This window comes from Oncorhynchus clarkii, chromosome 11, assembly GCF_045791955.1.
Source record: "Oncorhynchus clarkii lewisi isolate Uvic-CL-2024 chromosome 11, UVic_Ocla_1.0, whole genome shotgun sequence".
Taxonomy (NCBI): domain Eukaryota; kingdom Metazoa; phylum Chordata; class Actinopteri; order Salmoniformes; family Salmonidae; genus Oncorhynchus; species Oncorhynchus clarkii.
In genome coordinates, this window is record NC_092157.1 from 27859159 (window position 1) to 27876276 (window position 17118).

The 17118-nt window shown below is 45.7% G+C and overlaps 1 protein-coding gene across 7 annotated transcripts in view; it reads right to left on the reverse strand.

The window, feature by feature from the left end:
- LOC139420425 (rho GTPase-activating protein 12-like) overlaps positions 1-17118 on the reverse strand; it is a 100806-nt gene that overhangs the window by 22392 nt on the left and 61296 nt on the right. For 5 of the 7 annotated variants that reach the window (XM_071170542.1, XM_071170540.1, XM_071170541.1 and 2 more), the window contains 4 exons: positions 6427-6699; positions 3912-4055; positions 3545-3625; positions 393-518 (listed from right to left, as the gene is read on the reverse strand). In XM_071170542.1, coding sequence (XP_071026643.1) covers positions 393-518; positions 3545-3625; positions 3912-4055; positions 6427-6699 — 624 coding nt within the window. Of the gene's footprint in view, positions 1-392; positions 519-3544; positions 3626-3911; positions 4056-6426; positions 6700-9565; positions 9895-17118 lie in introns of those variants that run through there. The other 2 variants (XM_071170545.1, XM_071170544.1) reach the window with 2 other exon arrangements.

Below are 17118 nucleotides of genomic sequence, written 5' to 3' on the forward strand. Positions count from 1 at the left end.
ACATCGCATGTGACTGGGATTTGTCAATGAGCTATTCAGGGATAAAAACTCAAGAGACCCAAACAAGGTCAAGAGGATGTGAAGTGACCACATGCTGGCCAGACTGACCACCTGTGGTACTGACCAGACAACTTCGATAGGGTTCAAGAACACTCTTACAGAGCAGCGTCAATCTTATTTACAGCATTAAAAAAGTGGTGGTTGGTGACAACCAGGGTTGGGGGCCGTTCCAATCAATTCATTAAATTAATTTAAAAAATCAATGAGGAAAATTGATATTGTAATTTCAGTTTAGTTCCGGATTTGACCATTTCAATGGAATTAACAACAGTAAACATGGAGTTTCTGAAAGAAGGTTACTGTACACATAGACCGAGAGCATGTGGTCTTACCTTGTCGTTGAGGTCTAGTACGTAGGTGCTGTGTCTCCACTTGGTCAGGACGATGGGGTCTGGATGTTTCCGCTCCAGACTACGACTCTTGGGGGGATCGCCTGGCTGGGGAGGAGACAAGTTGTACTGGAGGGAGGGAGAGAGGGAGACAGGAGAGCGAGACGGTGGAGAAAGTCAGAGGATAGAAAGAGAGAGGGAGAGAGAGAGAAGAGAAGAGAGAGAAGTGAGACAGGGTGGGTGAGGGTTAGAGAAAGAGAGGTCCAGGGAGAACTCATTATCCTCCACTGATCAGATGACAAAGTAAAGGTCCTAGAAGAGCTATTGCTTGGCATTTTTCCAGTATCTCCTCTTCATACCTCTCTTCTCATGGCCCAGCGCATCATCAGTCACCCATCAGAAGGCACCCTCTCAGAGAGAAGGAGCTCCCAGCATGTGTATTCATCCAAGATAGCTAAAGGATACCATTGCACCCAGCTTATCTGTATCTACAGTATGTATGTGTGTGTGTGTGTGTGTGTGTGTGTGTGTGTGTGTGTGTGTGTGTGTGTGTGTGTGTGTGTGTGTGTGTGTGTGTGTGTGTCTGTATCCCTGTATCTGCCGGTTGGCCAGCCAAATGAAAGCTAATGCCTATTCTCTACCTCTCTGATCCCTGCTAAACCAACAAGATTACAGGAGAGTCACTAGCCACTAATAGTCCCTGTCAAGTACATTAGGCCACAACCTCCACGCAGTCAATGGACCACAGGTGACGGAGACCGAAGACGACTGTGGATCACCGGGGAGGAAATAGACTGAGGCAGTAGGAAGTGTGCTACCTGGTTGTAGTGTCAGAGCAGTACTTTCCATAAGCACCGGCCGCCGGCTAAAAAGCTGATAAGACTCATTGTGAGCCGGCTACTTTTTCCACTTCATAAATTAACTAGGCTTCTCTTCATTTAAAAGTTTCAATTCGCTAGTCAGGAAAGCCTTCGTGTAGCAGTCTCCCGCTAAAACGAACGACATGCATCTTCTCATAGGACAGGTCCCTGACAGTCAACAAAGCGAGCGATGACAGGGACACAGCTGGTTTGCCAGTCTGCTGTCTGTCCTGCCTCTCGGTATCTGTGTTATTATTTTTGTGCGCTGTGGTTTGGATGCAGTCAAATTTATTTTCACGGAGGAGGGAGTTGTAATGTACGTGGTAACATACGTGGAGTTGAAATCCACTTAATTATTGTTTTGTGGCACATTCATTTATTTTATTCTGCGTGTTTCATAGGCCTATAATGGGAAAGGGGGATACCTAGTCAGTTGTACAATTGAATGCATTCAACATTTAACCCAACCCCTTTGGACCAGAGAGGTGCGGAGGGCTTCCTTAATCGACATCCACGTTTTCGGCGCCAGGGGAACAGTGGGCTAACTGCCTTGCTCAGGGGCAGAACAACAGATTTTTACCTTGTCAGCTCCTACCCGCCATGCTACCTGCCGAGCCACAGAGCCAGGAGTATAGGCTATTTAGGCTACTGTGCTTTGATTGACGACCGAACAGCAAGTGTTGACTAGTTTAAAAAAAGGTGTCGAACTGACTGAAAAGTCGATCTCCTATATCCCTTTAATATTTACAAATCATACAACGTCATTACAGAGTGTACAAAACATTAGGAAAACTTTCCTAATATTGTGTTGCACCCCCTTTTGCCCTCAGAACAGCCCCAATTCATCGAGGCATGGACTCTACAAGGTGTCAAAAGCGTTCCCCAGGGATGGTGGCCCATGTGGACGCCGATGCTTCCTACAGTTGTGTCAAGCTGGCTGGTTGTCCTTTGGGTGCTAGCCCATTCTTGATACACACAGGAAACTGTTGAGCATGAAAAGCCCAGCAGCGTTGCAGTTCTTGACACACTCAAACCGGTACACCTGGAGCCTACTACCATACCCCGTTCAAAGGCACTTAAATGTTTTGTCTGGCCCATTCACCCTCTGAATGTCACACGTACAACAATCCATGTCTCAATTGTCTCAAGGCCTAACAATCCTTCTTTAACCCGGCTCCTCCCCTTCATCTACACGGAATTAAGTGGATTTAACAAGTAACATCAATAAGGGATCATAGCTTTCACCTGGTCAGTCTGTCATAGAAAGAGCAGGTGTTCCTAATGTTTTGTACACTCAGTCTATATTCCCATGGTATCGCATCGGGGCAAGTAAGCCAAAGATCTAGTTTGTATTTTCCGAGGATTCGAGGCCCATTTCCAGACTTACCAGTGCTGCTAAAGTGACTCGTCAGTGTAGCCTAGTGATGGGTAGTTTGTGACCAAACGGTTATTTTTTGAGAGGATCTTTTAGCAGAATGGAACCGAATCGGTGAGAACCCTCCTCCCCCTGAACATTTTGCATTTTAAAACCCTTTTCCTACCATTTTATATTGTTTCTCAACAGGGAATTCCTGTTTACTTGACAGAACACAAACTTTTTTCATAGGCGTTTTACCACAATCAACTAAATAGATAGAGTAGACTAGATTTAGTTTTTTCCACAATAAATTAAATTGAAAGAGTAGACTAAACTAGTTTTTCTGACTACATTACTAATCTACTGCCTTCCCTCAAAGTCCCACCCACAGTGACTGATTGACAGGTTGGTTCTTACCCCAAGTGTCCACAGCAGCAACGCTAATCAAATGCATCATTTGAAGAACAAAAATAATACATTTCAGTAAAACTGAAAACGTGACTTTAATCAAGAGAATATGGGTTTAATGTTAAAAAAAGATGTTCTTACTTAGGAAATAGTTCTGATCATAAAGACCTACATGATATCCAAAACAACAACACACTGAATTTATACATTTTCAGTCATTTTAATTGTAAATCATGCCTTTCTACTCAATACCACAACAAATGTTACCAATCTGGGAGGTAAAGTCATTAAAGTATTCAATAATCTAGCTGTGTATTTCGGGTGGAATCAAAATAGAGCTCATTCTGCAAAACAAATTTGCGGGGGGGGGCATGCCACCCGGACCCTCCCAACCCGGAACTCCCTTGCTGGCTACTTTTTCTATTTGGCTGCCTACTCCATGTACTTACGGAAAACACTGCATAGGAGGTAAAACCAGAACCAGCACAGCACAACACAACGTAACACAATACACTGATATGTTTACTTACTTTGGGTAGCTCCCATTCTGACCTGGACCCATCAGCGCTGTAGTAGTACGGCCTTCCCTGCTCGTCCACGTGCTTTATCCACTACAAACACATATACTAAATCAGCACTGATGACAGTTTCATAAATACACTGCTTGTCAAGGATAACAGCAGGGTAAAATGTTCAAAAATAAAGGCAAACAAAAACAACTTCTCTCAACCAAAATTCCCAAAGCCAGTCCTGCCATGGGTACATGATCATAGACATGCATCATTTATTGATTTTGGACCCATCCCCTATGAACCCGGAAAAATAACCGGAGCCCTGGGAGAAGTGACAGAGAAACAGAGAGAGTGAAACCAAAGGAGGAGAGGAGAGCCCCAGTACCTTCTCATGAGTATATTCACAGACATAGAGGGTGTGTCCGTGTTCGTCCAGTTCCTCTGACCAGCCTCTAGGGGGTGTGCCGTACTGACTGTCTGACTGACTGGAGTAGGTGCTGCTGTGACAGTTCTCCTCGGAAGACAGGGGCTGCATGGGGGCAGCAGGGAGGAGGAGGAGAGGAGGTGGCGGAACAAAAGAAGGGCGAAAGGGAGAGAAAGAGACCATTGTGATTCAGGTAGAACCACGTTTTTTTCCCAGAATCATATTTTTTATTTAACTAGGCAAGTCAGTGAAGAACAAATTTGTATTTACAATGATGGCCTATCCCGGCCAAACCCTGACCCGGATGACGCTGGGCCAATTGTGCGCCGCCCTATGGGATTCCCAATCGCGGCTGGCTGTGATACGGCCTGGAATCGAACCAGGGTCTGTAGTGATGCCTCTAGCACTGAGATACAGTGCCTTAGATTGTTGCGCCACTCGGGAGATTGATAGATCAATAGATTTACAAAATATGTGTATGGGACCAATTGATTTGATTTAGTAGTGAATGATCAATGACATAGCTGTAGAGTACCCATAATAAGAAAAAAATTTGAAAAACGAAAAAACACCCAACAATGCATTCATGCATCCCACCAGCATAAAGGCTTAAATCCCCAGGAACCTTGATCAACTATGTAAATCCGTGTTTATTTACCAGCATTTAATTTGGCATGTGGTAAACGGAGTACTCAGTCTAATAGTTCCTGCCTGGTTACAATACACTGAATCACCTCATGGGGGCAGTGTTGTACCACTAACGCTACATGAAATCTAAACTGAGGATACGCAGTTTATTTTACTACCTAGCCCTCATCAAAATAGCAACAGCTTGTTTCACTGCTCACAGTTAACACAATATAACTTCTACAGTTGTTGGAAATAATCTATTCCTCTCCGTACATTCTCCCTCATGTTTCCCACGGTAGTAACATATGAAAGTGTCATGCCGAGCAGACACAGACAGTATCCCAAATGGCACCCTATTCCATATTTAGTGCACTCATTTTAACCAGAGCCCTATAGACATTGGTCTAACGTATAGCACTAGATTGGGAATAAGGTGGGAATAAGGACGCACTCCATCTGCGCTGTGTCAGCTGTGGCATTACATCAGATGAATCCTAAATATTTGGAGAGCATCTCTCTAACTGGTACTTAGTACTCCAGCCGCACTTAAATATAGTACGGCCTCGTCGGCCAGAAACCTACTTCAGTCCTGACCTGGTTTCATTTAACACAGAGTCACACTCGCCCCGTTTCAAAAACCCAGGGAGAGCTGCAATAGGACGTGGACTACCACTGGCCAGACCAGTCACGAGACCGCTCCCTTAAGCCTCAACACCCGAACTCCTTCCACCTTCTGAAACCCAGGTGGCGTCACACATCTCTGCGTGTCTGGCAGACATCTCAGCTTGGATGACGGCCCAGCATCTCAAGCTCAACCTCAACCTCGAACAAGACGGAGCTGCTCTTCCTCCCAGGGAAGGCCTGCCCGCTCAAAGACCTCTCCATCACAGTAGACAACTCCATGGTGTCCCCCCCACCCAGAGCACAAAGAACGTTGGCGTGACCCTGGACAACACCCTTTTGTTCTCTGACAACATCAAAGCAGTGACTCGCTCCTGCAGGTTCATGCTCTACAACATCCGTGGAGTACGACCCTACTCACACAGGAAGCGGCACAGGTCCTAATCCAGGCACTTGTCATATCCCGTCTAGACTACTGCAACTCTCTGTTGGCTGGGGTCCCCGCTTGTCCACCCCTGCAACTTATCCAGAATGCCGCAGCCGACTGGTGTTCAACCTTCCCAAGTTCTCCCATGTCACCCCACTCCTCCACACACTCCACTGGCATCCAGTCCAAGCTTGCATCCGCTTCCAAGACCCTGGTGCTTGCCTACGGAGCAGCAAGGGGAACTGCCCCTCACTAAATCAGGCTATGCTCAAACCCTACACCAGCTCCCGCTCAGCCCAGTCTAAGCTCTTCTCTGTCCTGGAACACCAATGGCGAAACAAGCTTCCCCCTAACGTCAGGACAGCAGAGTCCCCCTGCCCATCTTCCGAAAACATCTGAAACCCTACTTCTTCAAGGAGTAAACCCCCCCCCCCCAAAAATGCGCTTGACTTTTCCTACTGATAACTACTTTGCTAGGGGAAAATTGTTAACACAGACCTTTCATTAACCGCTCCAATGTCTGCTAAATGTCTAAAATATAATAATTAGGCCCCAGGGCCACCTTTCAGAGCAGTTGTTGATACGTTAGGGGGACAGATAGATTAGGTAGACTGTAGATCAGCGGCAGGGGTCAACATGATGGGTTAAACTTCCTCCGTTGGATCCAAACCAAACTCTTTTCTCCCTCGCTTTACAGCTCAACTTCAGCTCTAACTGTATCGACAGTATGCTACAGCAATACAACCAATGGAATGAGGGTCTGTTTCGATGGGGCACCCAAGGAGTGTGTTTACATACCTCCATCTCTCCTGTGCCATGGGGGTCTCCCCGACTACTACTGGTACTGCAACTCGCATCCCGTACGCGGGGCGGTTTCCACGTGCGCTCGCCGCAGGCTCTGTTATAGTAGAAGTGTCTGCCGGTGAGGTCCTTGTGGGTCTCCCAGTCCCCGAGGACATGCAGTGGGGAGCTTGAAGGAATGGGGGGCAGGCTGGACTGGGAGATCTTCAGCTCCTGGAGGTTGGTGTAGACAGGGGACTCGGGCCGGCCCTGCCCCGCCGGAGACGTCGTCTGGAAGGAGGGAGAGATAAGAGTTTTTCACAAGCGACTAACCTTTCCTCTCCAACAGAGTAGCATGGCCAGCACGCACTGGCTGGAGACGTTCCGTTAATGGAGAACTATGGAGGTGCATTACAGAGCGGAGAAGTAGGGGAGAGGGTCGTTTCGGACCACAGACCACAGTGATACAATCTCCACGGCAAAGCAGGAAGTAGAAAGAGGATGCATGGGCAGCTTTGGCAAATCAGAAACATGTGGTACAGACGAACGTTGCAACATACTCTAGCCATCTGTTCCTAGCCCAGTGTCAAAACAATGCTGCATGGCATCCAATATCTATTCTACATACTTCCAACTGTAGCCAAGCTATTCATTGTTAGGCCAGTCAAATGCCTTATTTTGATGCAAAATCCATACACAAATAAAAACTACTGTGCATTACAACACAATTCAAGATTTAGCATTACTGGACATTGATTGGCCATAATTGGGTATAAATACAATGCCCACATTAGGAGATGGAGAGAACGATTTCAAGAATAAAAAGCAGAGGGTCATTAACGTTATGAAGGAATATAAAGGGGTGTTTGAAAGAGGCAGTGTAGGCAGATGAGAGACAGCACTAGAAGGAGGGTTTCCTGTCTCTCATCAATTAAATAGCGAAGCGTCTGCAGGGATATCCACCGTCAATCTCACTGACAATGGAGAGGAGACAATTAACAAACCTCTCAGCCTGGAATTTAAAACGGAATATCACTCCGTTGAAACAATAGTTCAAAAGAGTGATATTCCATTTGGATTCCAGGCTACAAAAGCTCTAAATGCTACCTTCAGACTAAACATTGGACACACAAAACAGGCTTTTGGCTGAGCTGTTGTTTATGATATTGTCAAGAAAAGAAACGAAAGACGGCATGTTGCATAATAGCGGTGCCATATTGCTGGCGTGGTGCTGTTGAACCTGTATTTTGAGGAAATGTGCAAAACGCTAGTATATTTAAGGTTGGGGGGGGAAACTGAAAGTTGGCTCAGTCAACAGTTTTACATGCCACACAGTCTGGCCTATACAACAACACAGACAGGATTTCCATGACTACTGAGAATCAAATGTATTACTGCAGAATAATATTTTGGGTTCGGAATAAGATTGCGAGGTTGAGGTACAGTCGTGGTAGCCAGACTGCCGTCTCTGGTGTGGGCCAAGGGTCAAACCAACATTGTGTAAAGTGGCCATAGTCATCACGTAGATAGACCTTCGATAGAAAAGCACCTGACTGGACCCCATGGGTCAAACACATACCGTCATTATGTCAAATAGTTGATTTTGTGTGTACTTTACAATGGAACCAATAGAATAGTCCCAAAAAGTGCAGGTGAGGAATGCAAGAGGAAATGCGACAGAGATTAGGGAGGGGAGGGAGTTGGAGTAAAAACACCGGACAGCACAGCCAGACAGACATTCCCTGGAATGGAAACAGATGGGGCTTCCTGCTTGGCCTGGAATAATAGGAATATAATCCAAAATAATTATTTAATATCCTGTAGAGCTGCGCTGGAACAGAGTGAAGTTTTGCACCGGGAGAGGCCCCGTTGCTTGTCCATTCAGTGTTCTGACTGTAGCATTGGTAGCAGACGTCGGCAGCTGGGAGTAAAGACAATGAAGAAGGCTCTTAACCGAAACGTCGGTGTATGATTCTAGTGAAGTACAGTAGAAAATAAAAAATACAAGTTCTTTGCTACATCTTTTTGTGTGGGGACCTGCTATATTTCCAGCAGCTGGGTGTCAGTCAGAGGCCCAAACACAAGTAATAGCAAGGCTAATTCTACATTGAAACTCAGCTGTCAAAAGGCCAAACTTAGTAGGGGAACTGAGAATGAGAACTGAATGATAAGAGTCTATGGAAATCAACTGCCAAAAGTGATATGAAGTACCCCAAGGAAAGGTTTAGGGGTTCCAAATGCATCTTAGATAAAAACCCCATGGTGCCACCCCGTTTACCGGTCGTTTCCTACTAGCACCGACTTCGCTGATAATGACTTTAGTGAAGGTACCGACTACGACCGAGATATGTGGTCGTCTCACCTCGGCATCTTAACATCATTGCGCTAACTGTGCGTCGCTCTGGATAAGAGCGCCTCTGCTAAACGACACATGTAAAAATGATTGGCAATAGAAACTGTAGTGTTTTCCTGAGAAGGAAGGTTTTAGTGAGGGAAGGAGGAGGCTTGAGCATGCAGACAGCGTTTTTATCCATGGATGGAAGAAACCGATACCATTTTTGGAGAGCGCTCACCAGGCATACATGTACCACCACATCATTGCGATTTCTAAAAGGAGAGTATTGCTCACCTCAACATTTTGAGAGCTCATATTATCAGGTTCACATCCGCAGGGAAGGACTCCAGAAAGGTACTTAAACACACAAACACCCCTAAGACGTTTTTTTTTTTTGTTGCATTCTAATGACCCTTCTCTGCCTGTTCTGTTGAGAAGGAAAATAAGAGGTCTCTCTCTATCGCAAGCAAACTCAGAAATAGACCCGACTACTAGAGCGAAGGCCAAGAGAAACGAGGTGGCCTCATTTGCTAAATGGGATGGTCTGGAAGAATCGGAGTTAATTAAAGTTTAGTCAAGTTTTTAGCTCTCGGAAGGTTTGCCAACACAACACAGTGCTGAAATAGGCCATTTAAGCCACATGAAAGAAGATACTTTGTGAAGCAATAGACAATAGCCTACATATTGTATTTTTTAGCACGCAAACATTTACATCTTACACGTTGAAGTAAAAGCTGACATTATATATCAAGTATGACCTACTAGATCACAACGACGACAAACTAAAAGACCTTCGCAGACATATCTGATTCAGTTCGTCACCTTATATCCTGGGCTGCGGAGAAACACCTCGTCATCCTCCTCCTCTGTCCGGCTGTAGCCTTTAAATGTACTGAAAGGGACCATGGCTGACGGCCGCAACCCCCCGAAATACACTGACCCTCTTGGTTTACCCCTCTCTTCCTGTCCCTCTCTGTCTGTCAGTCTATCCCCGCTTGCTACCTCACTCGCTCTATCAGTCCATCCCGAAAGGTAGAGGTGTACTTGAGACACTGGCAGGGTCAGAAAGCCAGAGGAAATAGGATCTCTCCCTCTGCCAGACGGACACACATGATTGCTCGCGCACACACGACCACAAAAGGAAGTGGTGGTGAGAGTTCCCTTTCCCGACAGACAGTGTGTGTGTGTGTGTGTGTGTGTGTGTGTGTGCGGGCCGTTAAACTGGCTCTCTATGCCCTGACGTTGGGTCACAATGAGTCCAGAGAGGTCACAGTGTAGAGCGTTGACAGATGAACTAGTTGTTCGGCGGGGACTATAGACACTATATTTATCCTGCTCTCTACATTCACAACGGGGCGAGAGAAACAACATGTGCAGAGGGGAGATAAAGACCCTGATCACCATCCATTGAGCTGCTATTGCCCAGCCAGTCAGCCAGTCCCCCATAGCTCCTCTATGAAGTGTGTGTGTGTGTGTGGGGGGGAAAGAGAAAGATAGATCAGATATTCACCTTTTCAGACAATTAATAGGTAGATTGAGAGACCTGATGCATCTGCAGAGTGCAGGCCTGGTGCATGGTAAGATTGTGACCCCAAGTGATGGGATCAAGGCAACTGCAGTCATTGATGAACACCGCCGCATATCGTTTAGAATCTCTATCCTCTGTGAGGGAGACAATCCACTCATTTTCTTTTGAACCACATTGAAGGGAGTCAAATCAAATGAAATGCTATTTGTCACAGGCGTCGAATTCAACGTGTAGACCTTACCGTGAAATGCTTTCTTACAAGCCCTTAACCAACAATGCAGCTCAAGAAATAGAGCTATGGAAATATTGACTTAATAAACTAAAGTAAAAAATACATTTAAAGGTTATACAATAAATTGACACAACAATAACAAGGGTAAATACAGGGGGTACCGGTACCGAGTCAGTGTGCCGGGGTACAGGTTAGTCAAGGTAATTTGTACATGTAAGTAGGGGTAAAGTGACTATGGTGGACTGCTTGCCATGCGGTAACAGAGAGAACAGTGTATGACTTGGGTGACTGAGTCTAACAATTTTCTGGGCCTTCCTCTGACACCGCCGAGTATATGGGTCCTGGATGGCAGGAAGCTTGGCCCCAGTGATGTATTGGGTCATACGCACTACACTCTGTAACCCAGGTCTCACTGTTCAGTCTGTACATATTCAGAGTTCGCTTCTCTCACAGCTTGTCGCAGACTCGGATTCCTCCAAGCTAGATGAATACGATATTAAAAGAGATGTGACAGACAGAATGAGTGGGTAATCTGTATAAGGAGTCCTTGGCTGCTAGAGGGACCGAGGATGTGGACCTCTATAGGACCTCTAACTCTCATGACTGGGGGGACAAAGTTTACTAAGAGTTCTGCTGTTTATGCAGAGTGATCTTGGCTTGTCTCTCCGTCTGCCAGCCCAGACCCTGATAAATGAGTTCTTCTCCAGTCAGGGTGAGTAACAGTACTGGCCCAGCAAGGCAGATTAGAATGCATTATGTAACTGTAGCAGGCGGCAGGTCCGTTCCAAATGGCACCCTATTCCCTTTATAGTGCACTACTTTTGACCAGGGCTCTGGTCAAAAGTAGTGCACTATGTCGGGAATAGGGTGCCCTTTTGGGATGCAAGCTGTAGCAAGGTGCATCTGGGAGGAGATATGGGATGATTAATTCATTCTGAGGTCGGAGGTTAATTGAGAATTTGGTAGAAGTTGAACAGAGTAAATCCCTATGTTGCAATATGGCAGCCTATATGGAGATAGGGGCAATATCGGCCTAACGAAGACCACTGTGGTTTTCAATGAGGTACAGCATGATGTCAGTCTACATTTACTTTCACTCTTCCTCCCTCTCATCTCCATCCATGTATTTTTTTCTCATCTCCATTGTAGTCATTTAGCAGTTCTTATCCAGAGGGACCTACAGTTAGGTGTCTCGCTCCATCTCTCTCCCCAACCTTTACAGCAGAAACACTGGACTATGTGCTGTTCCAATCACGTTGCATAGTAGTAGCCTATGTAATCTGTAAAATAAATGAAGTCGTCAATCTCACTGACATGCTGTGCTGGTTAAAGTAAGGACAGAGACCAGTGAGAGACACTCTTGCAGTTTCCCACTGTGACCACTTGGTGTCTCCCTCATGCTACAGAGGAGCCCAGGGTGGGTTATGGGGAGGGGGGCTATCTGTCAATCAGAGCTAGGACCACGAGGAAGGCAGCTTGGGGGGAAGGGGGAGGGGTCTATCACTGGCTGAACACATGGCAACCCACTCCAGCACATTCTTTCCTCTCTGTTGCACATCATCCACCCATACCTCGACATAACGCTCCTGTCACCCCCATTTATGTCTACTCACAGAGCCAAACGTGGACTGGCCACACGAGGGAAGACACGCACGCACAGATGAACAAGAAGTGAGTCCATTCCATTACCCAGACACTTTTTCTCAGGGATGGAGTGGATCATATAATGTCACTGGTGCAAAATGGGGGTGTGGCGTCACTCATATTGGACTTCGGTGGGCATTGTGGTCAGTCCCACGGGGACAGCTAATGTAAAACGGGGATAGATCAGTATGTTGCCGTACGTCTTTGTGATGCAAGTTACATGAGACACACTAGGTCATTCAATTAGAGTCAAGCAGGTTAATTAAAGTCACTGAAGTGGAGGAGGCGACAGAGTGGAGAGGGGGGATTGAGGGGAGAGGGGGGACTGAGTGGGGACAGAGGAGAGGGCTGCTGATTTGCTTCTCGCTCGGTGGCCATAACAATACAGACACACACACACACACACACACAAGCAAGCAAGCAAGCACACACACTCGTCGAATGCATACGTGCACACACCTCTATTAAATCACAAGCATGAGTAGAGTAGTAGCGATGGATGATGTACAGGGTCCCTCCCTCCCAGTCTCCCTCCACACCTCCTTTACATTGATCCAATCTTCTCTCTGCTGATTGCACATCCATCCACTCCCTCTCTCCAAATCTCTTCTACTCCTCTCCATCTCTCAGCTTGCTCATTCATTCTTCCTCCTCTCTATCACCTTTCCCCGATTCATTCCCTCCTTCAAATGCTCAGCCAACGCCCCTCTGCTCTGCTCATTTTCCCATGCTACTGGACACAGGACTGTACAGAGGTCTGGAGGGAGGTATGGTGCCATATGACCAGATTAACCTACATTTCCACCTCACTGGGTATCAATCAGACCACTTCGCTCATTTCCCCCATCATCACATCTGTGACATTTCACATAACACCCCCACCCACCTCCTCTTTACCCCTATCAATTGCTCGCTCTCTCCCTCTCTCTGAATCTCACACACACACCCAAACCCCCACCTTTTCCCCATATCGACAGCTTAAGCCCACGACTCCCTCCCCCTCATTTCTGTATGTACTTCAGTCATCTCACCTATAGGAGGTGTGAGATAGAAAACTGACTACAGTATATAATACAACGTGGATCGTCAACCAGACACGCAGCAATGGTTAGGAGGCCGGATCATAATTACAAATCATTTGTAAACTGCCCAAACAGATTTAATATTTGACTAAAACATAATCAATTCAAACCTTGATTACATTTGTCTGGATTCACATATATCTCTATTATGTGTGGGAATACTTGGGAACAGATTTTAAACCAAAGCAAAATCCTGTCAGTTGGGGAACCCTGTAATAAACCATGCAACTTGTCCAGCTTGGGAAGTATAAAACATGGAAAGTATTTTAAAAAAAGGTCACCACGTTAAATGGTATTAATTAATCAGTGCCACAGAGAGACAGCGGGCTAGAGAGAGCGAGCGTGAGCGTGAGAGAGCGATAGAGATAGCGGGCTAGAGCGAGGAGTGCGAGAAACCGAGAGGGAGAGAGAGCGAGAATATTTGACCTAATGTAACAAGGTTGGTGGGATTTTAAAAGGGAAAGTTCTGAGGAACCCATCTGAGGATGAAAGAGAGTCTGTGTTTTTCTATGTTGGGACATTAATTTCTTTCCATTTCACAGACCATGGAGTCTAGCTAGTCTCACGTCCTGACAGAGAAGCAGCCAATTAACCTTTCAAACCTGAGCTGATAGTGATTACATTTCCTGTGAGGACTGTCGGTCTGCAGAAATACTAACTACACAAACGTCTCCCCCAACCCCTCTCATAACTGCTGCTAGTAGAAAAGAAGGCTCCTTCCCAAATGGTTCCCTACTCCCTGTATACCCAGAGCCTGGTCAAAAGTAGTGTACTATATTGGGAATAGGGTGCTCGATACAATGCATCTGTACACAATGTCTGTCGGCAAGAGACTATTTTTAGAGAGACTGCCAAGATAACCATACTGACCAGTCTGGAACACATCCAGACAATGTGGCACAGTCAATTCATTTCAGCCTTGGCTGTTTGAGGTTTGAAATGAAAGCATGTAAGCCATGGCTGTCTGAACTGGACAACATAATGGTAATAATTCCAACAACTGAATTCAACGAGCTATCGTTCAAAAGAGCAGCGCTCTCTCATCACACTGGTCACATCCCAAATGGCACCCTATAACCTACATGGTGAATATACCTCTGGGCCCAGGTCTAATGTAGTGCACAACATAGGGAATAGGGAATTGTCGTTGTGTTGCTTTAAGAGAGTAATGCTTTCAACACGAGATGAGGAACAATGATCCATTTAACCATTGGATCAAACCACACTCTGTCTGATCACTGGACTTTTCACTTCACTTCTCAAAAGCCACGTAGTGAAACATTAATGAAGGATGGTTTGAGGGATGGAGAGAACCAACGTCTGGTGTGGAAGGGGGAGAGGACGAGGGAGGTATGGAGGAACGCCTGGAGCGAAATTCCCCCATTCTGTCCGGGCTCATATGTGCTTGTGTGCATTGGGAACAGTGGTGCCTTCCAAAAACCAAACCAGTCCTTGTTACTAGGCTGCTAACGAGAGCCTTGTGGTGTGTGTGTGTGTGTGTGTGTGTGTGTGTGTGTGTGCGCTCCAGTAGTGCACAGGCTTAACTAGAAGATCAGACTGCATTGCATTCATATCTGGGACAACACATCCATGCTACTTTATACACAGAAATAGCTCACTAAATGGATCAGTTTATATTTGGTTAGGGTTTTAGAATCGGAGTGTGAACCGTTGAAAGCAAACACCGGGTGGATGAGCAGAGAGAGAAATTAAAATCTCTCTTTCTCTCTCAAAATGACAAAACAAAAGAGAGGCATGTTTGGAGTCTAGAGGAATGTGTGTGTGTTTCTTTTGTTCTACTATACCTGTGGAGGATCTGAAGTCGTCACAAGAATAGTAAAACGAGGAGAATTTGGACAAGCGAGGACATTTGGCCAGTCCTAATAAGAAAAAAGGCTATTTTAGGCTTAGGTTTATGGTTAGAACACGGTTACGTTTAGGTAAAATAGTATTTTGAACGGGAATCAATTGTTGCTCCCCAAAACGTCCTCACGCGTATTGTATTGTGTGTTGTATGGTACCCAACTCGCTGCAGGCCAGAGTCTGCCTTCCAGACAGATGCTGCCTGGGTCCTTCAGCGATGATACTCTATTCTCTATATAGTGCACTAGTGTTGCACGGTATACCAGTACCACAGTAATATCACGGTGCCAGAACATCATGAAACTTATTACACCAACATTTTAGAACAAGTAGTACCCTTTGATATGATACTACCTCCGTCATTAAAAAAAATATATATATATATATATATAATTTAGCCGTGGTGGCGAGCGGGGATGCAGCCCCAGACCCTGATGAGACATCTGTTAGATTTGTTACATTGGAGCATCGTTTCATCGTCTGTTATAACCAAGAGTACAGACCAGTCTGAGTAGACTTTGCAAGTTTACTGTCATGCAGCCTCTGAGTGTCAGAGAGGGAAAATGGAGCATCGCTTGGTGACAGAGCATGCTTGCAGATTTACAGCAAAGAAAAATGGCTCGTCTCGAGCCTAAAAAAGTATGACCCATATTACCAGAGATGCCTTATTTTCTTTCTATCGGGATTTGCGAGCATTTGATATAAAATTGTACAAAACCATGTCGCGGGCCGTTTGAAACTGATCCCGGTAGCTAATTATTGGTTTGATAACAAACAACGTTGTTCAGTCATGTTACCTAGCTAGCTAACAACCTGGTAACTTGACAGTAGGTTTAAGCTAATTTGATTGGCACAGGAAGAAAGGAAAAGGGTATGCTACTCATGAGATGTGCTTTAAAAAGTTAGGATTCATATAGGCCTAAAGTAAGCCTAAACTATATTTAAAAATAAATAAATTATGTTTGTTGCCTAATGTTTAAAAAAATTGGGAGCAGTGTGTGTACGTGTGTTTGTGGTAGAGAGAGTGGTGTGTGTGTGTGTATGTGTGTATATGTGAGTGAGGGGAACAGACTGACTGTGTGAGGAAGGGAGAGTGTTACCTGAAGAGTAAAGAAGGTTTCACGCAGTGTTGTCCCCTCACTGACACAATGATCATTAGGATCATTAGGCATCTATATCACAGGAGGTTGGTGGCACCTTCATTTGGGAGGACGGGTTCGTGGTAATGGCTGTTGCGGAATGCGTAGAATGGTATGAAACAAACGTTTTTTATGTGTTCGATGCCATTCCATTTGCACCATTCGAGACATCATTATGAGCAGTCCTCCCATCAGCAGCCTCCACTTATGTATATTCCAGCAGCCAAATCACAGCTGGGTCTTTGCAAATATGAGCAAATCAACCACTGTGTTAACAACCCTCCAGGCAAGCTTCAATGCCATACAACTCTCCTTCCGTGGCCTCCAATTGCTCTTAAATACAAGTAAAACTAAATGCATGCTCTTCAACCGATCGCTGCCTGCACCTGCCTGCCTGTCCAACATCACTACTCTGGACGGCTCTGACTTAGAATACGTGGACAACTACAAATACCTAGGTGTCTGGTTAGACTGTAAACTCTCCTTCCAGACCCACATCAAACATCTCCAATCCAAAGTTAAATCTAGAATTGGCTTCCTATTTCGCAACAAAGCATCCTTCACTCATGCTGCCAAACACACCCTTGTAAAACTGACCATCCTACCAATCCTCGACTTCGGCAATGTCATTTACAAAATAGCCTCCAATACCCTACTCAACAAATTGGATGCAGTCTATCACAGTGCAATCCGTTTTGTCACCAAAGCCCGATATACTACCCACCATTGCGACCTGTACGCTCTCGTTGGCTGGCCCTCGCTTCATACTCGCCGCCAAACCCACTGGCTCCATGTCATCTACAAGACCCTGCTAGGTAAAGTCCCCCCTTATCTCAGCTCGCTGGTCTCCATAGCATCACCCACCTGTAGCACGCGCTCCAGCAGGT